Source organism: Carcharodon carcharias, chromosome 36 (genome assembly GCF_017639515.1).
Source record: "Carcharodon carcharias isolate sCarCar2 chromosome 36, sCarCar2.pri, whole genome shotgun sequence".
In the NCBI taxonomy this organism is placed as follows: Eukaryota; Metazoa; Chordata; class Chondrichthyes; order Lamniformes; family Lamnidae; genus Carcharodon; species Carcharodon carcharias.
The window spans coordinates 5,490,081-5,517,378 of record NC_054502.1 but is presented as its reverse complement, the minus strand read 5'-3'; the positions used below and the strand labels follow the sequence as shown (position 1 = coordinate 5,517,378).

General features: G+C 50.6%; 1 protein-coding gene across 1 annotated transcript in view; it reads right to left on the bottom strand.

Annotated features, from left to right (window-relative positions):
* Positions 1-27,036, bottom strand: part of LOC121272870 (pyruvate kinase PKM-like) — a 57,360-nt gene extending 30,324 nt beyond the window's left edge. The window contains exons 1-7 of the mRNA XM_041179707.1: positions 26,407-27,036; positions 17,016-17,207; positions 11,881-11,972; positions 11,057-11,188; positions 7,660-7,846; positions 3,118-3,388; positions 1,991-2,141 (exon numbers count right to left, since the gene is read on the bottom strand). Of these exons, the coding sequence (XP_041035641.1) occupies positions 1,991-2,141; positions 3,118-3,388; positions 7,660-7,846; positions 11,057-11,188; positions 11,881-11,972; positions 17,016-17,207; positions 26,407-26,437 (1,056 nt within the window). The 5' untranslated portion in view covers positions 26,438-27,036. The remainder of the gene's footprint in view (positions 1-1,990; positions 2,142-3,117; positions 3,389-7,659; positions 7,847-11,056; positions 11,189-11,880; positions 11,973-17,015; positions 17,208-26,406) is intronic.
* Between the last annotated feature and the right edge of the window lie 262 nt (positions 27,037-27,298).

The following is a 27,298-nucleotide window of genomic DNA, read 5'->3' as shown; positions in this document are numbered from 1 at the left end:
TGGAGTGGGTATTGGGTGGGTGGAGTGGGTATTGGGTGGGTGGAGTGGGTATTGGGTGGGTGGAGTGGGTATTCTGTGAGTGGAGTGGGTATTCTGTGAGTGGAGTTGGTATTGGGTGGGTAGAGTGGGTATTCTGTGGGTGGAGTGGGTATTCTGTGGGTGGAGTGGGTATTCTGTGGGTGGAGTGGGTATTGGGTGGGTGGAGTGGGTATTGGGTGGGTGGAGTGGGTATTCTGTGGTTGCAGTGGGTATTGGGTGGGTGGAGTGGGTATTGGGTGGGTGGAGTGGGTATTGGGTGGGTGGAGTGGGTATTGGGTGGGTGGAGTGCATATTCTGTGGGTGGAGTGGGTATTGGGTGGGTGGAGTGGGTATTCTGTGGGTGGAGTGGGTATTCTGTGGGTGGAGTGGGTATTGGGTGGGTGGAGTGGGTATTGGGTGGGTGGAGTGGGTATTGGGTGGGTGGAGTGGGTATTCTGTGGGTGGAGTGGGTTTTCTGTGGGTGGAGTGGGTATTGGGTGGGTGGAGTGGGTATTCTGTGAGTGGAGTGGGTATTCTGTGAGTGGAGTGGGTATTGGGTGGGTGGAGTGGGTATTGGGTGGATGGAGTGGGTATTCTGTGGTTGCAGTGGGTATTGGGTGGGTGGAGTGGGTATTCTGTGGGTGGAGTGGGTATTCTGTGGGTGGAGTGGGTATTGGGTGGGTGGAGTGGGTATTCTGTGGGTGGTGTGGGTATTGGGTGGGTGGAGTGGGTATTCTGTGGGTGCAGTGGGTATTGGGTGGGTGGAGTGGGTATTGGGTGGGTGGAGTGGGCATTGGGTGGGTGGAGTGGGTATTCTGTGAGTGGAGTGGGTATTCTGTGAGTGGAGTGGGTATTGGGTGGGTGGAGTGGGTATTGGGTGTGTGGAGTGGGTATTGGGTGGGTGGAGTGGGTATTCTGTGGCTGGAGTGGGTATTGTGTAGGTGGAGTGGGTATTGGGTGGGTGGAGTGAATATTCTGGGGGTGGAGTGGATATTGGGTGGGTGGAGTGGATATTCTGTGGGTGGAGTGGGCATTCTGTGGGTGGACTGGATAATCTGTGGGTGGAGTGGGTATTCTGTGGGTGGAGTGGGTATTCTGTGGGTGGAGTGGGTATTCTGTGGGTGGAGTGGGTATTCTGTGGGTGGAGTGGGTATTGGGTGGGTGGAGTGGTTATTCTGTGGGTGGAGTGGGCATTCTGTGGGTGGAGTGGGTATTCTGTGGGTGGAGTGGGTATTGGGTGGGTGGAGTGGGTATTGGGTGGGTGGAGTGGGTATTCTGTGGGTGGAGTGGGTATTGGGTGGGTGGAGTGGGTATTGGGTGGGTGGAGTGGGTATTGGGTGGGTGGAGTGGGTATTGGGTGGGTAGAGTGGGCATTCTGTGGGTGGAGTGGGTATTGGGTGGGTGGAGTGGGTATTGGGTGGGTGGAGTGGGTATTCTGTGGGTGGAGTGGGTATTGGGTGGGTGGAGTGGGTATTGGGTGGGTAGAGTGGGTATTGGGTGGGTAGAGTGGGTATTGGGTGGGTAGAGTGGGTATTCTGTGGGTGGAGTGGGTATTCTGTGGGTGGAGTGGGTATTGGGTGGGTGGAGTGGGTATTGGGTGGGTGGAGTGGGTATTCTGTGGGTGGAGTGGGTATTCTGTGGGTGGAGTGGGTATTCTGTGGGTGGAGTGGGTATTCTGTGGGTGGAGTGGGTATTCTGTGGGTGGAGTGGGTATTCTGTGGGTGGAGTGGGTATTCTGTGGGTGGAGTGGGTATTGGGTGGGTGGAGTGGGTATTGGGTGGGTGGAGTGGGTATTGGGTGGGTGGAGTGGGTATTCTGTGGGTGGAGTGGGTGTTCTGTGGGTGGAGTGGGTGTTCTGTGGGTATTCTGTGGGTGGAGTGGTTATTGGGTGGCTGGAGTGGGTATTGGGTGGGTGGAGTGGGTATTCTGTGGGTGGAGTGGGTATTCTGCCTGTTTTGCATTGATAACGAACCTGAGTAGCACATATGACCGGTTTTCCAGCCTGATTGCAGCGGCCAATCATCATCTTCTGAGCTAGAAAGACCTTCTCAGCCGGGATCTCGATGCCCAGATCTCCACGAGCGACCATTATTCCATCACTGACTTCCAAAATCTCATCAAACCTGAAGCAGAGGATTGGACCGAATATTCAGGAGCGTCATGACCCTCACACCCTGACCCCCCCACACCTTGACCACTCACACCTCACACCCTGACCCCTCACACCTCACACCCTGACCCCTCACACCTCACATCCTGACCCTTGCACCCTGACCTCTCACAGCCTGACCCTTCACACCCTGACCCTCCACACCCTGACCCTCCACACCCTGACTCTCCCACACCCTGACTCTCCCACACCCTGACTCTCCCACACCCTGACCCTCCACTCCTTGACCCTCCTACACCCTGACCCTCCAAATCTTGAACCCCCACACCCTGACAACCCCCCACACACTGACACCCTATCACGCCCTGACCCCTCATATCTTGACCCCCCCACACCTGACCCCCCACACCCTGACCCCTCACACCCTGACCCCTCACACCCTGACCCCTCACACCCTGACCCCTCATACCTTGACCCCCTACATCCTGACACCTCACACCTGACTCCCCACACCCTGACCCTTCCCACACCCTGACCCACCCACACCTTGACCCCTCACTGACCCTTCCCACACCGACATCCCCACACTGACCCCTCCCCACTGACCCCTCCCCACACCGACCCCTCCCCACACTGACCCCTCCCCACACCGACATCCCCACACTGACCCCTCCCCACTGACCCCTGCCACACTGACAGCCCACACTGACCCCACCCCACACTGACCCCTCCATGCACTGACACCCCCACACTGACCCCCCCAACACTGACACCCCCACACTGACCCCTCCCCACATTGACCCACCCCACATCGATATCCCCACACTGTCATTCCCACACTGACCCCTCCCACACCAACAACCCCACACTGACCCCTCCCACACCAACAACCCCACACTGACTCCTCCCACACTGACCCCTCCCTCACACTGACCCCTCCCACACTGACTCCTGAGCCCCCAGGCTGACCCCTGACCCCTCTGGTTTACCTCCTCACTCCCTCGTGATTCTCGATCTTGCTGATTATCTTCAGATGTTTTCCCTTCTCCCCGAGGATCTGCCGGATCGTCTGGACATCCTCTGCCTTGCGGATGAAGGAGGCGAAGATCATGTCCACCCCGTGCTCCAGGCCGAAGAGCAGGTCCTTCACGTCCTGTTCGGACATGGCCGGAAGGTCCAGGGCTGCCTCGGGCAGGTTCACCCCCTTCCTGCTGCACAGCGTCCCCCCGTTCTCCACCTCGGTCAGGCAGTAATCCGGCCCTGGACACACAACAAACACACAGCCGGTCACCAGGGGTCAGGGCAGGGTCACTGTGTCCAACCGGAAACTCAATCCCCGCCTCACAGTATTGAACCAATCAGGCGTCAGCTCTGAGGGTAGCATTCCGTCACATGGGTGTTGCTCCGTCACGAGGGTGGCGCTCTGTCACGAGGGTAGCGCTCTGTCACGAGGGTAGCGCTCTGTCACGAGGGTGTCACTCCGTCACGAGGATGTCGCTCCGTCACGAGGATGTCGCTCCGTCACGAGGGTAACGCTCTGTCACGAGGATAGCGCTCTGTCATGTGGGTAGCGCTCCGTCACGAGGGTGTCGCTCCGTCACGTGGGTAGTGCTCCGTCACGTGGGTAGCGCTCTGTCACGAGGATAGCGCTCTGTCACGTGGGTAGCACTCCATCACGAGGGTGTCGCTCCGTCACGTGGGTAGCGCTCCGTCACGTGGGTAGCGCTCTGTCACGAGGATAGCGCTCTGTCAAGTGGGTAGCGCTCCGTCACGAGGGTGTCGCTCCGTCACGAGGGTAACGCTCTGTCACGAGGATAGCGCTTTGTCACGAGGGTGTCGCTCTGTCACACGGATAGCGCTCTGTCACACGGATAGCGCTCTGTCACGAGGATAGCGCTCTGTCACGAGGATAGCGGTCTGTCACGAGGATAGCGCTCCGTCACGTGGGTAGCGCTCCGTCACGTGGGTAGCGCTCTGTCACAAGGGTAGCGCTCCGTCACAAGGGTAACGCTGTCACGAGGATAGCGCTCTGTCACGTGGGTAGCGCTCCGTCACGAGGGTGTCGCTCCGTCACGAGGGTGTCGCTCTGTCACGAGGATAGCGCTTTGTCACGAGGGTGTCGCTCTGTCACACGGATAGCGCTCTGTCACGAGGATAGCGCTCTGTCACGTGGGTAGCGCTCCGTCACGAGGATAGCGCTCCGTCACGAGGATCGCGCTTTGTCACGAGGGTAGCGCTCTGTCACGAGGGTAGCGCTCTGTCACGAGGGTAGCGCTCTGTCACGTGGGTAGCGCTCCGTCACGAGGGTGTCGCTCCGTCACGAGGGTAATGCTCTGTCACGACGATCGCGCTCTGTCACGACGATCGCGCTCTGTCACGAGGGTAGCGCTCTGTCACGAGGGTAGCGCTCCGTCACGAGGATAGCGCTCCGTCACGAGGATAGCGCTCCGTCACGAGGATAGCGCTCCGTCACAAGGGTGTCGCTCCGTCACAAGGGTGTCGCTCCGTCACGTGGGTAGCGCTCCGTCACGTGGGTAACGCTCTGTCACGAGGATAACGCTCTGTCACGAGGATAGCGCTCTGTCACGTGGGTAGCGCTCTGTCACGTGGGTAGCGCTTTGTCACGTGGGTAGCGCTCCGTCACGAGGGTGTCGCTCCGTCACGAGGGTAACGCTCTGTCACGAGGATAGCGCTTTGTCACGAGGGTGTCGCTCTGTCACACGGATAGCGCTCTGTCACACGGATAGCGCTCTGTCACACGGATAGCGCTCTGTCACGAGGATAGCGCTCCGTCACGAGGATAGCGCTCCGTCACGAGGATAGCGCTTTGTCACGAGGGTAGCGCTCTGTCACACGGATAGCGCTCTGTCACACAGATAGCGCTCCGGCACGAGGGTGGTGCTCCGTCACGAGGGTAGCGCTCTGTCACGAGGGTAGCGCTCCGTCACGAGGGTAGCGCTCTGTCACGAGGATGTGCTTAATGAAAGTTTGATGCCTGATTTGATTTTTCCACTGGCTGGATTCTAACCTGGAACTCTGTACAGACAATTGTGTTTTTCTTAAAGAAACAGCCCAGACAGGCTCAGCTGCTACAAGACACCATCTCACAAAGTTGGAATGAAGTCATTCAACCCCCCCGGGGAGTATGAAAGACCCCGTGTTCTCCGGATGATTTGCACCGCACAGAGACTTTGCAAGCGTTTCTGAGGTGTGACGCAGAAACAATAACTGCAGCAGGCCTGCACTAATCAAGTTCCTCTGGAATATACAGCCAACAAGGCGTTTCAAGGGAACTCCTGCCAAGCAGGAGAGAGAGGCAGGCAGGAGTGAAGAGGACAACGCGGTACTGAAACAGTATCTAGGAGCCGTGTGCCTTCTCTCTCTCTCTCTCTCCCTCTCTTTCTCTCTTTCCGGAAGCGCTGCACCCGGTTTGTAAAGTGAACCACTCTGAGAATAAAACAACTCCGTGAACTGAGATCTCTCTCAACGTGGGAAATCTGCGCCGTACGGCTGCACCCAGGGTGACAGCTGAGCCCATTGACCATGGATTGCTAAGCCTCTCCTCTTACTCTCCCACCTGTACCTGCGCAGGGTGCGCCCAGACGAACATGTGCGACCACGTGAACGGTGTTGTGTTTTTCTTATTTATTTATTTTTCAGCTTCAACAGTTTCCTCGATCCTTGCTCAACCTAAGAAGCCCGGCCGGTGTAAATCTCCGATGCGCAAGGTAGCGGGGGGGGGACACACTTGCAGCATTGGCGAGACACGGCCTCTGTAAGCTCTTCGAATTAAAACCAACCCTCGCTGTGGTCAAACGGGGAGTGGGAGAATGGGGGGTGGTGGGGGTTGGGGAGTGGTTTCAGGCCCCCTCCTCCTCGCCCGGCACGTTTGAGGACTCTGGGTCTATACTCGATGGAGTTTAGAAGGATGAGGAACATATGAGGAACGTTTGAGGACTCTGGGTCTATACTCGATGGAGTTTAGAAGGATGAGGGGGGATCTGATTGAAACTTACAGAATACTGAAAGGCCTGGATAGAGCGGACATGGGAAAGATGTTTCCATTAGTAGGAGAGACTAGGACCCGAGGGCACAGCCTCAGAGTAAAGGGAAGACCTTTTAGAACAGAGATGAGGAGAAACTTCTTTAGCCAGAGAGTGGTGAATCTATGGAATTCATTGCCACAGAAGGTCGTGGAGGCCAGGTCATTGAGGGTATTTAAGCCCGAGATAGATAGGTTCTTGATTGGTAAGGGGATCAAAGGTTACGGGGAGAAGGCGGGAGAATGGGGTTGAGAAACTTATCGGCCATGATCGAATGGCGGAGCAGACTCGATGGGCCGAATGGCCTCATTTCTGCTCCTATGTCTTATGACCGCCACATCTCTCATCAGTCAGGGGTGGGGGGGCGGGGGGGGGGTGTCCTGGGTTCAAATCCCACCCCAGTGGCAAAAAGTCTGGGCCGATACCCATTCCCAATTTACCCAGATTGTCCGGCTCCACCATGGGGAGGTTCGGTGGCCCAGCCGACAGGCCGGAGACTTTCTGCTGGACCCGGATGATCCCGGCAGCGAGAGGGCTGGAAAACCCCCCGCCTGCGGTTTAAATAAGACCGGAAAGAAAACACACACATAAAGCGCTGGGGCTCTGCAAGGAGAGGGGTCGAAAATCAGAGGGGGTTCATGTTGAAGTTAAATCAATGCTCGGTTAGGCTGCACTCACAGTGGCTGCGAGCGGTCCCCGATCTCCGTGTTACTAGGAGGATATCGGAGCGCTTGACAAGGGAGGTGAAGGTCGATCAGTTTGGTATGGGAGCTGAGAGTTACAGCTACCGGGAAAGAATGAGCGGGGCCGGGGGCTCAGAAAAGACCTGATAGTGTGCGTTAAAATTCTGAAAGGGTTTCGATAGGGTGGGCGTAGAGATGATGCTTCCACTTGTGTGTGTGTGTGTGTGTGTGTGTGTGTGTGTGTGTGTGTGTGTGTGTGTGTGTGTGTGTGTGGTGGTGGTGGTGGTGGTGGTGGTGGTGGGGGGTGGTGGTGACTAAATAAATCCAGTCGAGAATTCAGGGCAAATCACCCAGAGTGTGTGGAACGTCGCTCCCACAGGGACTGGTGGAAGCGGAGAGCAGAGATGTATCTGAGGGGGAAGCTGGGTAAACACATGAGGTGGGGTGGGGGGGGGGAAGGGAATGTTAAATCCTGCTTGTTGGAGTGGTCACTCTCAGCCTTCACACTGGAGGGGTCAGAGGAGACTGACCTACGGAGAAAACCAGCCGCTGATTTCGATATTGGCAGACCAGGGGAAAAGGTGGGGGGGGTGACAGTGTAATCGAGAGAGGAACACACTGGGGGATCAGCAGCCCACCCTGCACTGCTGCTCACCCCCACCCCACCCCCTCCCCCAACGCCCCTGAGCCGGCCAACACTTGGTGACTCCCACAGCCTCAGGACAGTGAGGTCAGGTATCCCCTGTCCAACATGGCCCCAGTCACCTTCACCATGGATACACCTGGGATTCCAGCACAGACCTACCGATCTCTTTGATCAGGAGTGAGATCAGGCCATCATCAATGAAGATCTTCCCGCCCACTCTCACCACTTGCGTCAGGTTCCTGTAATCGAGCCAGATTAGCTGCGCGCTGCACTGCTCCCGGTAACTCCTGTCTGTGGTCACTTTAACATCCGAACCTTTCAGCAGCTCCACCTCCCCACTCTCGCTCTGCAACAGGAAAGGTGAAGGGTCTGAGACATACAGACTGACACACACCCTGCCCCAGGCAACCCCAACAACCCCACAGCTCCCTAACCACCCCAAACTAGAAAACAGTCAACATAGAGAACAGGTCAGAGGAATGTCAGAATAATGGGGCTTGGTACAGTTATTCTCCACAGAAATTCCCAACTCTGTTGATTAAATTAGATTCACGAACCCCTCAATTAGATTCCAGTCTGTAACTCACTCCCGGGTATCTGTTATTCTGTACATAAACCATCCGAACCCCTCGATAAGATTCCAGTCTGTAACTCACTTCTGGGTATCTGTTATTCTATATATAAACCACCCCAAACCCCTCGATTAGAATCCAGTCTGTAACTCACTCCCAGGTATCTGTTATTCTATATATAAACCACCCCAAACCCCTCGATTAGATTCCAGTCTGTAACTCACTCCCGGGTATCTGTTATTCTGTATGTAAACCATCCGAATCCCTCAATTAGATTCCAGTCTGTAACTCACTCCCAAGTATCTGTTATTCTGTATATAAACCACCCCGAACCCCTCGATTAGATTCCAGTATGTAGCTCACTCCCCAGAATCTGTTATTCTATATATAAACCACCCCAAACCCCTCGATTAGATTCCAGTCTGTAACTCACTCCCGGGTATCTGTTATTCTATATATAAACCACCCCAAATCCCTCGATTAGATTCCAGTCTGTAACTCACTCCCGGGTATCTGTTATTCTATATATAAACCACCCCAAACCCCTCGATTAGATTCCAGTCTGTAACTCACTCCCGGGTATCTGTTATTCTGTATATAAACCATCCGAATCCCTCGATTAGATTCCAGCCTGTAACTCACTCCCGGGTATCTGTTATTCTATATATAAACCTCCCGAACCCCTCGATTAGATTCCAGTCTGTAACTCACTCCCGGGTATCTGTTATTCTATATATAAACCACCCCGAACCCCTCGATTAGATTCCAGTCTGTAACCCACTCCCAAGTATCTGTTATTCTATATATAAACCACCCTCGAACCCCTCAATTAGATTCCAGTCTGTAACTCACTACCGGGTGTCTGTTATTCTATATATAAACCACCCCCGAACACCTCGATTAGATTCCAGTCTGTAACTCACTCCCGGGTATCTGTTATTCTATATGTAAACCACCCGCACCCCTCGATTAGATTCCAGTCTGTAACTCACTCCCGGGTATCTGTTATTCTATATATAAACCACCCCGAACCCCTCGATCTGATTCCAGTTTGTAACTCACTCCTGGGTATCTGTTATTCTATATATAAACCACCCCGAACCCCTCGATTAGATTCCAGTCTGTAACTCACTCCTGTGTATCTGTTATTCTATATATAAACCACCCCGAACCCCTCGATTAGATTCCAGTGTGTAACTCACTCCCGGGTATCTGTTATTCTATATATAAACCATCCCGAACCCCTCGATTAGATTCCAGTCTGTAACTCACTCCCGGGTATCTGTTATTCTATATATAAACCACCCCGAACCCCTCGATTAGATTCCAGTCTGTAACTCACTCCCAGGTGTCTGTTATTCTATATATAAAACCCCCCGAACCCCTCGATTAGATTCTAGTCTGCAACTCACTCCCGGGTATCTGTTATTCTATATATACCAACCCGAACCCCTCGATTAGATTTCAGTCTGTAACTCACTCCCGGGTATCTGGTATTCTATATATAAACCCCCCCCGAAACCCTCGATTAGTTTCTAGTCTGTAACTCACTCCCGGGTATCTGTTATTCTATATATAAACCACCCGAACCACTCAATTAGATTCCAGTCTGTAACATCACTCCCGGGTATCTGTTATTCTATATATAAACCTCCCCCCGAACCCCTCGATTAGATTCTAGTCTGTAACTCACTCCCGGGTATCTGTTATTCTATATGTAAACCACCCGCACCCCTCGATTAGATTCCAGTCTGTAACTCACTCCTGGGTATCTGTTATTCTATATATAAACCACCCCGAACCCCTCGATCTGATTCCAGTTTGTAACTCACTCCTGGGTATCTGTTATTCTATATATAAACCACCCCGAACCCCTCGATTAGATTCCAGTCTGTAACTCACTCCTGTGTATCTGTTATTCTATATATAAACCACCCCGAACCCCTCGATTAGATTCCAGTCTGTAACTCACTCCCGGGTATCTGTTATTCTATATATAAACCACCCCCGAACCCCTCAATTAGATTCCAGTCTGTAACTCACTCCCGGGTGTCTGTTATTCTATATATAAAACCCCCCGAACCCCTCGATTAGATTCTAGTCTGTAACTCACTCCCGGGTATCTGTTATTCTATATATACCAACCCGAACCCCTCGATTAGATTCCAGTCTGTAACTCACTCCCGGGTATCTGTTATTCTATATATAAACCCCCCCCGAAACCCTCGATTGGATTCTAGTCTGTAACTCACTCCCGGGTATCTGTTATTCTATATATAAACCACCCGAACCACTCAATTAGATTCCAGTCTGTAACATCACTCCCGGGTATCTGTTATTCTATATATAAACCTCCCCCCGAACCCCTCGATTAGATTCTAGTCTGTAACTCACTCCCGGGTATCTGTTATTCTATATGTAAACCACCCGCACCCCTTGATTAGATTCCAGTCTGTAACTCACTCCCGGGTATCTGTTATTCTATATATAAACCACCCCAAACCCCTCGATCTGATTCCAGTTTGTAACTCACTCCTGGGTATCTGTTATTCTATATATAAACCACCCCAAACCCCTCGATTAGATTCCAGTCTGTAACTCACTCCTGTGTATCTGTTATTCTATATATAAACCACCCCGAACCCCTCGATTAGATTCCAGTGTGTAACTCACTCCCGGGTATCTGTTATTCTATATATAAACCACCCCGAACCCCTCGATTAGATTCCAGTCTGTAACTCACTCCCGGGTATGTTATTCTATATATAAACCCCCCCGAACCCCTCGATTAGATTCCAGTCTGTAACTCACTCCCGGGTATATGTTATTCTATATATAAACCCCCCCCGAACCCCTCGATTAGATTCCAGTCTGTAACTCTCTCCCGGGTATCTGTTATTCTATATTTAGCTCTTCCACCTTCTTGTTTGGATTACCTTTAACCCCCACCCACACCCCACCCGCTGTTCCCTGTGGTCACTCACCCCTTTGACGAGTCCTGTGCGGATTTCTGGACCCTTTGTGTCGAGTGCGATTGCCACAATCCGCTGGTAGAGTGGGTTGGAGGAGAAGCTGTCCGCTGCTTGCCGGATGTTTCTGATGGAGCTGGCATGGTACTGGCGGAGACAGAGGGGGAGACAGTCAAATCCCAGCAGAGTGCTGGCTGGGGATGAAGGGTGGGGGTAGCGATGTCAGGGGCAAGGAGGAGTAACAGGACTAGGCAGACCCAGGCAATTGCCCCTCCCGCCCTCCCCCGTGGCAAACTAGCAGCTTTACACAGTGGACAGCTGAACCACTGGGCATTACTATAGGTGGCAGCTGGGTACAGGAGCTTTACTAACCCCATGGTAGCCCCTGTACCCCAGCAGGTGCCAGTAACCTTCATGGGGGAAGAGCAGTGACAAAGGACATGCTCTCTGTGGAGCCCACTCTTGGCTGCTATCTTGTGATCAGATCTGATTGAATGATGGAGCAGGCTTGAGGGGCCGAGTGGCCTATTCTCAATCCTGATCCGTACGCTCATATGACTCTCTGCTGGACACTGAGTTATGTGACAACGGGGCTGGGTCCAGCTGTGATGCCCTCCATGGTTGGACAGCCAACACTCACCAACTGGATTCGCACCACGTGGGAGTGACTGTCCTCCGAAGACTTGAGGGTCAGTTACTTTGGTGGGGGTGGGGTTGAGGGGGGGTGGGATGTCAGCTTCGATGGTACCTCCCCCAGGAGACAGGAGACCAGGAGTGGATGGTGGTGTCAAACCTTACAGTAACCATCAGGACAAGTCCAGGTGGCTGAGGCCTCTCACCTCGTGGGACCCATGGGAGAAGTTCAGTCGAGCAATGTTCATCCCAGCTTTTATCATTTCCTTCAGGGTTTCCACCGAGTGGGATGCTGGGCCTGTAATCAAAGATGTAACATTCATTACACTCTCACCAATAACAGTTGGGGTCTGTCATGATGAGACGCACCAGTGGTGACCATTACACACCCACCAGTGACAGTCATTACCGACCTGCCCGTGATGGTCATTATGGACTTTCCAGTGAGGGTCTTTATAGGAACAATACTGATAACCATTACAGACCCACCTGTGGTAGACCTGCCTTCAACGGTCATTATAGACCCTCCAGTGAAAGTCATTACAGACCCGCTGTGACAGTTATTATAGACCCGCCAGTGACGGTCATCACAGACCCTCCAGTGATAGTAATTACTGACCTGCCTGCGACAGTTATTATAGACCCGCTAGTGATGGTCATTACAGACTCTCCAGCCATGGTCATTACAGGCCCAACTGTGATAGTTATTACAGGTTCTCCCGTAATGGTCATTACAGACCCACCAGTGATTACCAATACAGACCCACCAGTGATTACCATTACAGACCCACCAGTGACAATCATTAGAGACTGACCAGCCTGTGACGGTCATTACAGATCCGCCGTCGACAGTTATTACAGACCCGCCAATGATGATCATTACAGACTCTCCAGTGATGGTCATACCATAACCAGCAGTGACCATCATTACTGACCCACCAGTGATTACCATTACAGACCCTCCAGTGACAGTCATTAGAGACTGACCAGCCTGTGACGGTCATTACAGATTACCACTACAGACCCTCCAGTGACAGTCAATACAGATCCACCTGTGACAGTCATTACAGACCTGCCCGTGATGATCATCACAGACTCTCCAGTGATGCTCATTACATAACCAGCAGTGATAGTCATTACAGGCACATCAGTGATGACCATTACAGACCCATCAGTGACAGTCATTACAGGCCCTCCAGTTACAGTCATTACTGACCATCCAGTGGCAATCATTACAGACCCACCCATGATGGTCATTACAGATGCTCCAGTGATGCTCATTACATAACTAGCGGTGATGGTCATTATAGACCCATCAGTGATGACCATTACAGGTCCACCAGTGACAGTCATTACAGGCCATCCAGTGGCAGTCATTACAGACATGCCTGTGATGGTCATTACAGACTCTCCAGTGATGCACTTTACATAACCAGCAGTGACCATCATTACAGGCTCATCAGAGACAACCATTACAGGCCCACTAGTGACAGTCATGCAGGCCCTCCAGTGAGTCATTACCGACCATCCAGTGGCAGTCATTACAGACCTGCCTGTGTGGTCATTACAGGCTCACCAGTGATGCTCATTGCATAACCAGCCATGATGGTCATTACAGACCAATTTGTGATGACCATTACCGACCCACTAGTGACAGTCATTATAGGCCCACCTGTGGTCATTACAGACATGCCTTCGATGGTCATTACAGGCCCTCCAGTGACAGTCATTACAGGCCCTCCAGTGACAGTCATTACCGACCATCCAGTGACAGTCATTACTGACCATCCAGTGACAGTCATTACTGGACCACCTGTGTGGTCATTACAGACTCACCAGTGATGTTCATTACAGAATCAGCAGTGATGGTCATTACAGACCCATTCATGATGACCATTACAGACTCACCAGTGACAGCCATCAGAGACCTGCCTTCAATGGTCATTACAGAACCTCCAGTGACGGTCATTACAGAGCCTCCAGTGACAGTCATTACAGAGCCTCCAGTGACAGTCATTACAGAGCCTCCAGTGACAGTCATTAGAGACTCTCCAGCAACCGTCATTACATAACCAGTAGTGACCATCTTTACACACCCACCAATGTTGATCATTACAGGCCCACCAGTGACAGTTATTATGGACCTTCCAGTGACAGTCTTTACAGACCCTCCAGTGACCGTCATTACATACCCACCAGTGATGACTATTACAGACCCTCCAGTGACAGTCATTACAGACCCTCCAGTGACAGTCATTACAGACCCTCCAGTGACAGTCATTACAGACCCTCCAGTGACAGTCATTAGAGACTCTCCAGCAACCGTCATTACATAACCAGTAGTGACCGTCATTACAGACCCACCAGTGATCATTACAGGCCCCCCAGTGACAGTTATTACAGACCCTCCAGTGACAGTCATTACAGACCCTCCAGTGGCAGCCATTACAGACCTGCCTGTGTGGTCATTACAGGCTCACCAGTGATGCTCATTACATAACCAGCTGTGATAGTCATTATAGACCCATTTGTGATGACAATTACAGACCCACCAGTGACAGTCATTATAGGCCCACCTGTGGCCATTACAGACCTGCCTTCGATGATCATTACAGTCCCTTCAGTGACAATCATTACAGACCCACTTGTGACGAGTATTAAAGAGCTGCCAGAGATGGTTATTACAAACTCTTCAGTGACAGTCATTACAGTCCTGCCTGTGAGCGTTATTATAGACCCACCTGTGACAGTCATTACAGACCCACCCATGATGGTCATTACATAGCCAGCAGTGATGCTCATAACAGACCCATTACTGATGACCATTACAGACCCACCAGTGACAGTCATTACAGGCCCACCTGTGGTCATTACAGACCTGCCTTCGATGGTCATTACAGGCCCTCTAGTGACAGTTATTACAGACCCTCCAGTGACAGTCATTACCGACCATCCAGTGGCAGTCATTACAGACCTGCCTGTGTGGTCGTTACACAGTCACCAGTGATGCTCATTACATAACCAGCAGCGATGGTCATTACACACCTATTCATGATGACCATTACAGACTCACCACTGACAGTCATTAGAGACCCACCTGTGACAATCTTTACAGACCCGCCTTTGACAGTCATTACAGACCCTCCAGTGATAGTCATTACAGGCCCACCAGTGACAGTCATTACAGGCCCACCAGTGACAGTCATTACAGAGCTTCCAGTGACAGTCATTACAGAGCTTCCAGTGACAGTCATTACAGAGCCTCCAGTGACAGTCATTACAGAGCCTCCAGTGACAGTCATTAGAGACTAACCAGCAATGGTCATTACATAACTTGCAGTGGCCATCATTACAGACCCACCAGTGATGATCATTACAGTCCCACCAGTGACAGTCATTACAGACCCTCCAGTGACAGTCATTACAGAACTTCCAGTGACAGTCATTACAGAGCTTCCAGTGACCGTCATTACAGAGCTCCAGTGACAATCATTAGAGACTCTCCAGCAATGGTCATTACATAACTTGCAGTGGCCATCATTACACACCCACCAGTGATGATCATTACAGGCCCACCAGTGACAGTCATTACATTTCCTATAGTGACAGTCATTACAGACCCTCCAGTGACAGTCATTACAGGCCCACCTGTGGTCATTACAGACCTGCCTTCAATGGTCATTACAGGCCCTCTAGTGACAGTTATTACAGACCCTCCAGTGACAGTCATTACCGACCATCCAGTGGCAGTCATTACAGACCTGCCTGTGTGGTCGTTACACAGTCACCAGTGATGCTCATTACATAACCAGCAGCGATGGTCATTACACACCTATTCGTGATGACCATTACAGACTCACCACTGACAGTCATTAGAGACCCACCTGTGACAATCTTTACAGACCCGCCTTTGACAGTCATTACAGACCCTCCAGTGATAGTCATTACAGGCCCACCAGTGACAGTCATTACAGAGCTTCCAGTGACAGTCATTACAGAGCTTCCAGTGACAATCATTAGAGACTCTCCAGCAATGGTCATTACATAACTTGCAGTGGCCATCATTACACACCCACCAGTGATGATCATTACAGGCCCACCAGTGACAGTCATTACATTTCCTACAGTGACAGTCATTACAGACCCTCCAGTGACAGTCATTACAGACCCACCTGTGATGGTCATTACAGACCCACCTGTGATGGTCATTACAGACCCACCTGTGATGGTCATTACAGACTCTCCAGTGATGGTCATTACAGGCCATCTGCGATGGTCATTACAGACTCTCCATTAATGGTCATTACATAACCAGCAGTAACCATCATTACAGACCCACCAGTGATGATCATTACAGACCCACCAATGATGATCATTACAGACCCACCAGTGACAGTCAATACATACCCTCCACTGACAGTCATTATAGACCCGCCCGTGACAGTCATTACACACCCACCCATGATGGTCATTACAGACTCTCCAGTGATGCTCATTACATAACCAGCAGTGATGGTCATTACAGACCTATCTGTTATGACCATTACAGACCCACCAGTGACAGTCATTAGAGACTGACCCATCCGTGATGGTCACTACAGATCCACCTTTGACAGTTATTATAGACCCGCCAGTGACGGTCATTACAGACTCTCCAGTGACAGTCATTACAGAACCAGCAGTGACAGTCATTAGAGACTCTCCAGCAATGGTCATTACATAACCAGCAGTGACCATCATTACAGGCCCACCAGTGATGACCATTTCAGACCCTCCAGTGACAGTTATTATAGACTCCCCAGTGATGCTGATTACATAACCAGCAGTGATAGTCATTACAGACCCATCAGTGATAACATTACAGACCCACCAGGGACAGTCATTGCAGGCCCTCCAGTGACAGTCATTACAGGCAGTCCAGTAACTGTGAATAGAGACGCACCCATGATGGTCATTACAGACTCTCCAGTGATACTCATTACTTAACCAGCATTGATGGTCATTACAGGCCCATCAGTGATGACCATTACAGACCCACCAGTGATGGTCATTACAAACCCACCAATGATGCTCATTACAGACCTGCAAATGATGGTCATTACAGACCTGCAAATGATGGTCATTACAGACCTGCCAATGATGGTCATTACAGACCTGCCAATGATGGTCATTACAGACCTGCCAATGATGGTCATTACAGACTTACCAGTGATGGTCATTACAGACTGACCAGTTACCGTAACAACAGAAGCAGCCTAACGGTGTTGATTAAGTCTCAGTTATGGTATTGTACAGTGACTACTGTCTGCACCTGGTGCCCTGGCACTGGTCTGATGCCTACCTATGGTGCAGATGATGCTGGTGTTGCGAGCACTGGTGGGCTCCGAGTCAATATCGAGCAGGCAGAGGTGCTCAAGGAAGCTGTCAGCCAGCGCTGCGTTCAGTTGCTGCTTCTGGATGAATGCACTGCCCAGCTCATGGAACAACTGCTCTCTGGAACTCATCATCTCCTCACTAAAACGTCTGTGGCCATCTACAAAAGATTCAAGAGACACGAAGTTACCTTGTTAATGGTGCCATGAAAGGGAAAGAGGGAGAGGGGGAGGGGGTGGGAGAGAGTGGGGGAGGGGGAGGGGTAGGGGAAGGGAGAGGGGAAGGGGAGGGGGAAGGGGAAGGGGAAGAGGGAGGGGGAAGGGGAAGAGGGAGGGGGAAGGGGAAGAGGGAGTGGGAAGGGGAAGAGGGAGGGGAGGGGGAAGGGGAGCGGAAGGGGAGGAGAGGGGCAGAGAGGGAGGGGGCAGCGGAGGGGTAATGGAGGTGAGGGGGAGGGGAGGTTGGACAGAAAGGGATGGAATCATGGAGACAGGCAGTGTGACAGAGAAAGAGGCAGAGAGAGAGATAGACATAGTGGGAGTGATAGAGAGAAAGAGAGAGAGTCAGATAGACAGAGAGAGACAGAAAGACTTCCAGTATAACCTTAATCTTTCTCATTGTCCCTCCCGCCCCTACCCCCCTGATTCCAATAACCTCCCCCCGACCCGTGACTTTACCCCAGTGACCATGTTGTGTGTCAACCCAGACAGGAAGCAGCCACAGGATATTCAACTAGAATAAAAGCAAAAAACTGCGGATGCTGGAAATCCAAGACAAAAATAAAAATACCTGGAAAACTCAGCAGGTCTGACAGCATCTGCGGAGAGGAACACAGTTAACGTTTCGAGTCCAAATGACCCTTCAACAGAACCAAGTAAAAATAGAAGAGGGGTGAAATATAAGCTGGTTTAAGGCGGGGGGGGTGGGACAGGTAGAGCTGGATAGAGGGCCAGTGATAGGTGGAGATAACCAAAAGATGTCACAGACAAAAGGACAAAGAGGTGTTGAAGGCGGTGATATTATCTAAGGAATGTGATAATTAAGGGTAGAAAGCAGGACAAGCAAGGTACAGATAGCCCTAGTGGGGGTGGGGTGGGGTGAAGGGATCAAAAAAGGCTAAAAGGTAGAGATAAAACAATGGATGGAAATACATTTAAAAATAATGGGAATAGGTGGGAAAAGAAAAATCTATATAAATTATTGGGAAAAGGGGGGGATCGGAAAATGGGGTGGGTATTCCACCTAGAGATGTATTAGCCACTGTGCAGCTTTGCAGGTGCTCAGGAAATCATTTGGAAGGAGGGAGGAGGAAAGACCATAAGACATAGGAGCAGAAATTAGGCCATTCAGCCCATCGAGTCTGCTCCGCCATTCAATCATGGCTGATAAGTTCCTCAACCCCATTCTCCCGCCTTCTCCCCGTAACCTTTGATCCCCTTACCAATCAAGAATCTATCTATCTCGGTCTTAAATACCCTCAATGACCTGGCCTCCACAGCCTTCTGTGGCAATGAATTCCATAGATTCACCACTCTCTGGCTAAAGAAGTTTCTCCTCATCTCTGTTCTAAAAGGTCTTCCCTTTACTCAGAGGCTGTGCCCTCGGGTCCTAGTCTCTCCTACTAATGGAAACATCTTCCCCACGTCCACTCTATCCAGGCCTTTCAGTATTCTGTAAGTTTCAATCAGATCCCCCCCTCATCCTTCTAAACTCCATCGAGTATAGACCCAGAGTCCTCAAACATTCCTCATATGTTAAGCCTTTCATTCCTAGGATCATTTTCGTGAACCTCCTCTGGACCCTCTCCAGGGCCAGCACATCCTTCCTGAGATACGGGGCCCAAAATTGCTCACAATATTCTAAATGTGGTCTGACCAGAGCCTTATAAATCCTCAGCAGCACATCCCTGCTTTTATATCCTAGTCCTCTCGAAATAAATGCCAACATTGCAATTGCCTTCCTAACTACCGACTCAATCTGCAAGTTAACCTTAAGGGAATCCTGGACTAGGACTCCCAAGTCCCTTTGCACTCCAGATTTCTGAATTCTCTCCCCATCTAGAAAATAGTCTATGCCTCTATTCTTCCTACCAAAGTGCATGACCTCACACTTCCCCACGTTGTATTCCATCTGCCACTTCTTTGCCCATTCTCCTAACCTGTCCAAATCCTTCTGCAGCCTCCCTGCCTCCTCAATACTACCTGTCCCTCCACCTATCTTTGTATCATCTGCAAACTTAGCCAGGATGCCCTCAGTTCCTTCGTCTAGATCATTAATGTATAAAGTGAAAAGTTGTGGTCCCAACACTGACCCCTGCGGAACTCCACTAGTCACCAGCCGCCATCCTGAGAAGGACCCCCTTATCCCCACTCTCTGCCTCCTGCCAGACAGCCAATCTTCTATCCATGCTAGTACCTTGCCTCTAACACCATGGGCTCTTATCTTACTGAGCAGCCTCCTGTGCGGCACCTTGTCAAAGGCCTTCTGGAAGTCCAAGTAGATAACATCCATTAGCTCTCCTTTGTCTAACCTACTTGTTACCTCCTCAAAGAATTCTAACAGATTTGTCAGGCATGACCTCCCCTTGATGAAACCATGCTAACTTTGCCCGATTTTACCAAGCACTTCCAAGTATTCTGAAATCTCATCCTTAATAATGGACTCTAAAATCTTACCAACGACTGAGGTCAGGCTAATCGGCCTGTAATTTCCCGTCTTTTGCCTCACTCCCTTCTTAAACAGGGGGGTTACATTAGCGATTTTCCAGTCCTCTGGGACCCTCCCCTGATTCCAGTGATTCCTGAAAGATCACCACTAACGCCTCCACTATCTCTTCAGCTATCTCTTTCAGAACTCTGAGGTGTAATCCATCTGGTCCAAGTGATTTATCCACCTTCAGACCTCTCAGTTTTCCTAGCACCTTCTCCTTGGTAATGGCCACCATACTCACCTCTGCCCCCCGACTCTCTTGAACTTTGAGGATGTTACTCGTGTCTTCCACTGTGAAGACTGACGCAAAGTACCTATTCAGTTCCTCCGCCATTTCTTTTTTAGTTGTCCTCTGTTGGTCTTTGTAGGCTTCCCAATCCCCTGGTTTCCCACTGCTCTTCACCGCAAAAGAGCAAAAAGGCGGAACTCCCGGTAACACGGTGTTACCGAGAGGAAAGAGGGGATGGTGAGGGGCTGGTGAGATACGAACCTGTCATGGTGAGCGAGGTTGTTTGATGCTGAAGCTTCACTGTGTGTTTTTACAGCTTGTCTCTAAGTCAGTACTGAGCACCTGGGGTCAGTCCAAGGAACCTTTGGTCTTTACAAAGCACTGAATCACCGGGATAATATTTAACAGCCCATGACTAGGTGCGACTCTCTCTCTCTCTCTCTCTCTCTCTCTCTGCCTATTTAAAATTAGTTCATGGGCGGTGAGCTGGGAACAGTCACTGGTCTAAACTTGCCACTCATACCCTCTCTCTTATCCCCCTCTCTCTGATCGCCTGCATCCCCAACAACCCTCTGAGATCACTGCGCTCCTCCAATTCTGGCCTCGGAGCACCTCCGATTCCCATCGCTCCACCATTGGCGGCCGCGCCTTCAGCTGCCTGGGGCCCTGAGCTCTGGAATTCCCCTCCTTGAACCTCTCACTCCTCCTTTAAGATGCTCCTTAAAACCCACCTCCTGACGTGGGTTGGCTTTACTAATAGGGGCACAAAGCATGAAAGCAAGGAGGTTACACTGAGTTTGTATGAGTGACTAGTTCGGCCTCAGCTGGTGTATTCTGCCCAGTTCTGGGTGCCGCACTTTAGGAAGGGTGTGAAGGCATTGGAGAGAGTGTAGGAAATATTCACGAAAATGGTTCCAGGGAGGAGAGATTTCAGTCATGAAGATAGATTGGAGAAGTTAGGACTGTTTTCCTCAAAGAGAAGGCTGAGGGGAGATTTGATAGAGGTGTACAAAATCATGAGGGGTCAGGACAGAGTAGAAACTGTTCCCATTGCTGGAAGGATCACGAACCAGAGGGCACAGGTTTCAAATAATTGGCAAAAGAAACAACAGTGATAGGAGGAAAAGCTTTTTCACGCAGCGAGTGGTTAAGGTCCGGAATGCGCTGCCTGAGAGCGCGGTGGAGGCAGATTCAATTGAAGCGTTTAAAAGGGAACTGGATAATTATCTGTAAAGGAAACATGTGCAGGGTTACGGGGCAAGGGCAGGAGAATGGCACTAAGGGAATAGCTCATTTAGAGAGCTGATGGGGTCACAATGGGCTGAACAGCCTCTCTGTGTGTGTGCTGTGATGGGAGGAGTGCACTGTCTGTCTCTAGTTTCACTACTCCACCGGTCACAACATATATTTAAGTAATTCTTCCAACTAGCTATACGGCCAAATATGTGCTTTACCTATAGTTTCAGAGTTTCACTCAATGCCCAGGTTTCTCCAATAAACAACAAAATTATTCATTTATTATAAAACCAGACTTATCAAGTAGAAAGGCAAAGCTTATTAACATACAGTATGAAATATGAAAGTTTAACTACTCTTTCCAAACCCTAACACACACACACACACACACACACATCAAAAGATAATAATTAAATACTAGAGGAATTCTGCCAAAAGTTTAAAATTCAGGGGTTCAAGGGAAAAGGGTCGATGGTGGAGTCCAGGAAATACTGTCCAGGTTAGATGGTTGCTCTCTCGGCATTCGTCTGGGAAACAATTGATGACATTTGCACTAATTTTCAGGCAGACCCCAGCCCTGTACCCTGCCCCGTACTCCGCAAAGTACCCTGTACCCTGCCCTAGACCCGGCCCTGGGCTCTGTACCCTGCCCCATACCCGGCACAATACCCTGTACTCTGCCCCATACTCTGCCCTGGGCCCTGTACCCTGGACCCTGCCCTGGACCAGGCCCTGTAACCTGTACCCCGTACTCCGCCTGGGCCTTGGACCCTGCCCCAGGCCCCACACCCCACCCCCCATCCCCAACACCCAACCCCCAACACCCCATCCCCCACCGTGGACCCTGCACCCCGTCCCAAGCTGCGCTGCCTTGTGCCCCATCCTGGATCCTACACCCCCCTGTACCCTGTCCTGTCTTGTCCCACCCCGTACCCCGTCTCACCCCATACCCCGCCCTGGACCCTGGACAGTGAGGCTTGCCCCCCTACCCGGGCACCTGCACCACACCCCCCACCCCACCCCCACCCCTACTCCCACCCCACCCCAGACCCAAACCTGCAGCCTGTATCTCACCCTGGACCCCATACCGTACCAGCCTACCCTACCCTACCCTGAACTCTGTATCCCACCTCAGATCCCAGCTGAACCCCAGCCCGGATCCCATTTCCCACCCCGGATCCCACCCCCAACCCCAGCTCAACCCCATACCCCACCCTGGACCCCGTACCCCACCCTGGACCCTGCACTCCACCCCAGGTTCCATGTTTTACAATGTTAGCAATCATTGCTTTGCATAGCCACCATATTCCTGTACTCTTGGCGTGGTTGTTGGCTTCTGGTGTGTGTGACCCATCTTCCCTGGACAGACCGCAGCCTTACTCTGGTACTTGTTTTGAACTGGTCTATTAACGCAATATAAAGAACAGGTAACAGAGTAGGTACGTCTCTCCTGGGTACAGACTGTTCCATCCTCTCTCTCCAGAGAGACAATCTAGCACATGACTGCTGATGCCACTGATACACCATCATCTACATTACTCATTAGCACATCTATCCTATTGACCCATAACACCACAGTCATGTCTCTCCAACCTCTAAGGTCTCTGATGACAGCCAACGTCTTGGTCTCCTTCTCAAATTTTCTCCCTGTCCTGCTTCTTAACTTTATCAGTGTATTTCCTCGCTTGTGTTTCTCTTACTCCACCACCCTCTATTTTCCCAGTCACTACCAGGTACTCCAGTTTCTCTCTCCTAAGTATGTGAAAAAGGAACCTACGCTGTCACTCCATGAGCACCTGCAAACATTCCTGTGTGTGCTAGCTTTCCTCAAGGCGATGGGCTGAAGGGCCTCTTTCTGTGCTGTAAAACTTCCTCATTAATGTGTGTGTGTTTTTGTCCCTAATCCTCATCAACTGTCTGAGAAACCACTTCTCTGTTTACTTTATCTTCCGTTGTCTTGCTTAACTTCCAACTTCCACATCCAGGGGTTGCCTCACGTCCTTTAAAAAGTACCTGGATGAGCACTTGGCACGTCATAACATTCAAGGCTATGGGCCACGTGCTGGTAAATGGGGTTAGGGTAAGTAGGTCAGGTGTTTCTCACGTGTCGGTGCAGACTCGATGGGCCGAAGGGCCTCTTCTGCACCGTGAGATTCTGTGGTTCAGGTGGTGAGGAGGAGCAGATGTAGTATTTTAATAATCGCAATCTGCATCCCAACGAGATGTTCAGATTTCTAAAGTGGTCCAACATCTTGGTGAAGGTTTGTTTTGCAAATGTTATGCGCTTTCTGGTGTCCTGATTGCTTTTCCAATCAGATGTTATTAGGACACCCAAGTAAGAAAATCAGCCGACTAGTTTCATTTCTCTGGACTCTGCAGTTATTTTGTATGTTGGTGTAAATCCTTCTCTTCATTATCGCCATGCATTGTTTTGTTGCAGTTTAATGATAAGCCGTATCCTTTACTGTTTGTTATAATTCTGTCTCGGAGCTTTTGTGGATTCTCCTCTGTATCGACAATAATCTCTGTGTCCATCGCATATGTCAAACCATCCGTTAATTATCCAGTTAAAGAGAGAAAAAGCTGGTCATTTCACACCGGGCGTCTCTGACCGAGCCAGGGACATTTCAGCTGACTGACCATTTGAAGACTTTTCAACAGATACAAATACCCTCTGACTGACCACTTGAGGACATTTCAGCAGATATAAGTACACTCTCACTGACCGCTTGAGGACATTTCAACAGATACAACTACCCTCTGACTGACCATTTGAAGACTTTTCAACAAATACAATTACCCTCTGACTGACCATTTGAAGACTTTTCAACAGATACAACTACGCTCTGACTGACCATTTGAAGACTTTTCAGCAGATACAACTACTCTCTGACTGACCATTTGAAGACTTTTCAACAGATACAACTACACTCTGACTGACCATTTGAAGACTTTTCAACAGATACAACTACACTCTGACTGACCATTTGAAGACTTTTCATCAGATACAACTACCCTCTGACTGACCACTTGAGGACTTTTCATCAGATACAACTACACTCTGACCATTTGAAGACTTTTCATCAGATACAACTACCCTCTGACTGACCGTTTGGGACATTTCAACATATTATGATCCCAGCTGAGGTTACCTCTGGACAAGCCTAATCCCAGATTGGAACCCAGTTTGATAGATCCTAACTTTTAATTTGTTTGTTCAGATAGGTGGAGAGTGGCCACTGAACAAAGTCACAGGAGTCAGCTAATGAACTTTCAACAAAAGAATAACACATTTATTTAACAAGAAAAGGTGAACTATATTACAATAATCCTTCACTCACAACTATACCTTTACAGATATATACAGATCTGTAAGGATTACACAAGTTACTAAAGCTATCTTATACTTTAATGTTCACAGTAAGTACACAGACCATGTAAACATCTGGCGACCTGTGGTCAGACACTCCACACTCTGAAACTAAGTGACAGATACCACCTGAGAGAGATGCTATGGATCTCTCAACTCCCCCCAGACACTTGTCACACCTTGAGTCAACTCCATCTTTCACACAAGGGTTTACAATCTCCATTCTCCGAGGACTTGCTTTGGGGTCTTCTCCCAAACCAACGTTTTCTATCAGACGCCTTCCGCAAGGGTTCACCTTCAGGGTTTCGAACTCTCCTTCTGAGGTTCCTCTTTCCTAGGTGACCACATGCATTCCAGCTGTCTTTCACGCACTCTCTCTCACCAACCCAGCCATCAACAGTGCAGCACTGCTTCACACACCGATAGCAAAGAGTCACAGGCCTTCAGCCGTCTCTTTGGATCTTCCTGCCTCTTGCAAGCTGTTCTCGCGTTAAATCTGCTCCCTGCAGCTTTTGTTTCTTTAAATCTGATGCTTGGAGCCTTTCTGTCTGCCCCTCCCTCTTAACAGGACCTTTTCCAGGTTCCTGTCCTTCCTTTGACTACAGGGTCTTCTTGGGACTCTCTCCTGTTCCACTCCCCTGGATTTTGGGGTCTTTTCTTTAGCTGGGGACCATACCCGTACCTTCTGGGTGGCTTTTGTTTGGCAGCTGTCTTCAAACTGAACTCAAAACTGCTATTTCTTTTGTTTTTCTGTGTGCGTCTGTGGGAGGCACCCGCCTCTCTGGACCCCTGTTGCAAGGCCACAGCCCAGTTTCTCTACCCTTATTTGTTTAACTGAGCCATCACAGTCATAAAACTCTCATTAGAAATTCAGGCATCTTTTAAAGCAAAACTAAAACTCAATTTTACTTTTCTCGTAATACAGATAACGAAATACAAATCAAACTTAAACTTTAAAGCTAAAACTCATTCATAACTCCTGCAAATGTCAACATAACTTACTTAAGCTATCTCTATTTTCTAACAAGATACAGCTACTCTCTGACTGACTGCTTGAGTTTGAGGTTCACAGGAATCCCTTCCCCACAGAATGCCCTTAAAGAGACAGTCCACATGAAACACAGCACCACCTTGGCAGTGGAACATCAGAACCGAGCAACTCCACAGAGGGGAGCGGTTAGAACTAGTTAGAAATTCAACAATGTCACTGCAGCTGAGTCTGCCTTAGTTATTGGTCAGTTATTGAGGGGGTATATCCCGTCCTTTGAGTTGGATTCTAGGGAGAACACTGTCACCAAGGAAGCTCTAGATGCGACAGAGAGTTGCCTTTTTTTAATTTATTCATGGGATGTGGGTGTCGCTGGCTGGGCCAGCATTAAATGCCCATCCCTAATTGCCCCTTGAGAAGGTGGTGGTGAGCTGCCTTCTTGAACCACAGCGCTGTTAGGGAGGGAGTTCCAGGATTTTGACCCAGTGACAGTGAAGGAATGGTGATATATTTCCAAGTCAGGATGGTGAGTGGCTCAGAGGGGAACTTCCAGCTGGGTGGTGTTCCCCATGTGTCTGCTGCCCTTGTCCTTCTAGATGGTAGAGGTCCTGGGTTTGGAAGGTGCTGTCTAAGGAGCCTTGGTGAGTTGCTGCAGTGCATCTTGTAGATGGTACACACACTGCTGCTACTGTGCGTCGGTGGTGGAGGGAGTGAATGTTTGTCATGGCAGAGTTGGATATCGAAGCCACAGTCAAGGAGCTTAGAAAAACAGCTGACTCACTTTCCAAGGGCAAAGCTCCAGGTGCTGATGCTTTACCACTGGAACTCACCACGCACAGGAAGCCGACACTCCTGCAGCATCTTGACAAACGTCTCTGTCTCTGCTAGAGGGTGGGGACAGTGTCCCAGAACATGTCTGATGCAAACATTGTTACCCTGTACGAGAACAAGGGCAACCACAACGAGTTCAACAACTATTGATGCATCTCCCTGCTGAAGATCCTGGCAAAAGTATTAGTTCATGTTGCCCGCATCAGGCTGCAAATCCTGGACCCATCTACCCTGAATCCCAGTTCAGAGGTGGTGAGGGGTTGGGGGGTGAAGACTGGAGGGTAGGGTGGTGGGGAGGGTGGGGGAGAGACTGCAGCGTGGCTGACCAGAGCGTGAGGGGGAAGTGAGAGAGGGGAAAGGGAGTGAAGTGGCTGGGGAAAGTTGGGTCTGTTGAGCGGCTGGTGGGAGGGGTTAGGGGGCTGAGCTGGGTTCAATGTGGGGGTGGGAAAGGGGTTGAGGGTGGATGAGGGGGTGATTCAAGAATGTCTGGGTCAGTGGGGGTGAGATTGGGGGGGAGGGGATAATGAGCTGACCTGGAAAAGGGGGGGTGGTGGTGGGGAGAGGCAGTGAGAGTAGAAGTGACGGAGGATGGGGGTGATTTAAGAAGGTCTGGGTCAGTGAGGGTGAGGGGAGGGGATGAGGTGATCTGGAGAGGGGAGGGGGAGGGGGTGAGGGTGGGTGAGGGGAGGGGGTAGGGGAGGAGTTTGGGTAGGGGAAGGGTTGTGGTGGGGGAGGGGGTGATTTAAGAAGGTCTGGGGGAGGGGAGGAGTTGTGGTGGGGGAGGGGGTGAAGGGTAGGGGAAGGGTTGTGGTGGGGGTGGGGGTGAGGGGAGGGGGTGAGTGGAGGGGGTGAGGAGGAGGGGAGGGGGTGAGGGGAGGGGGTGAGGGGAGG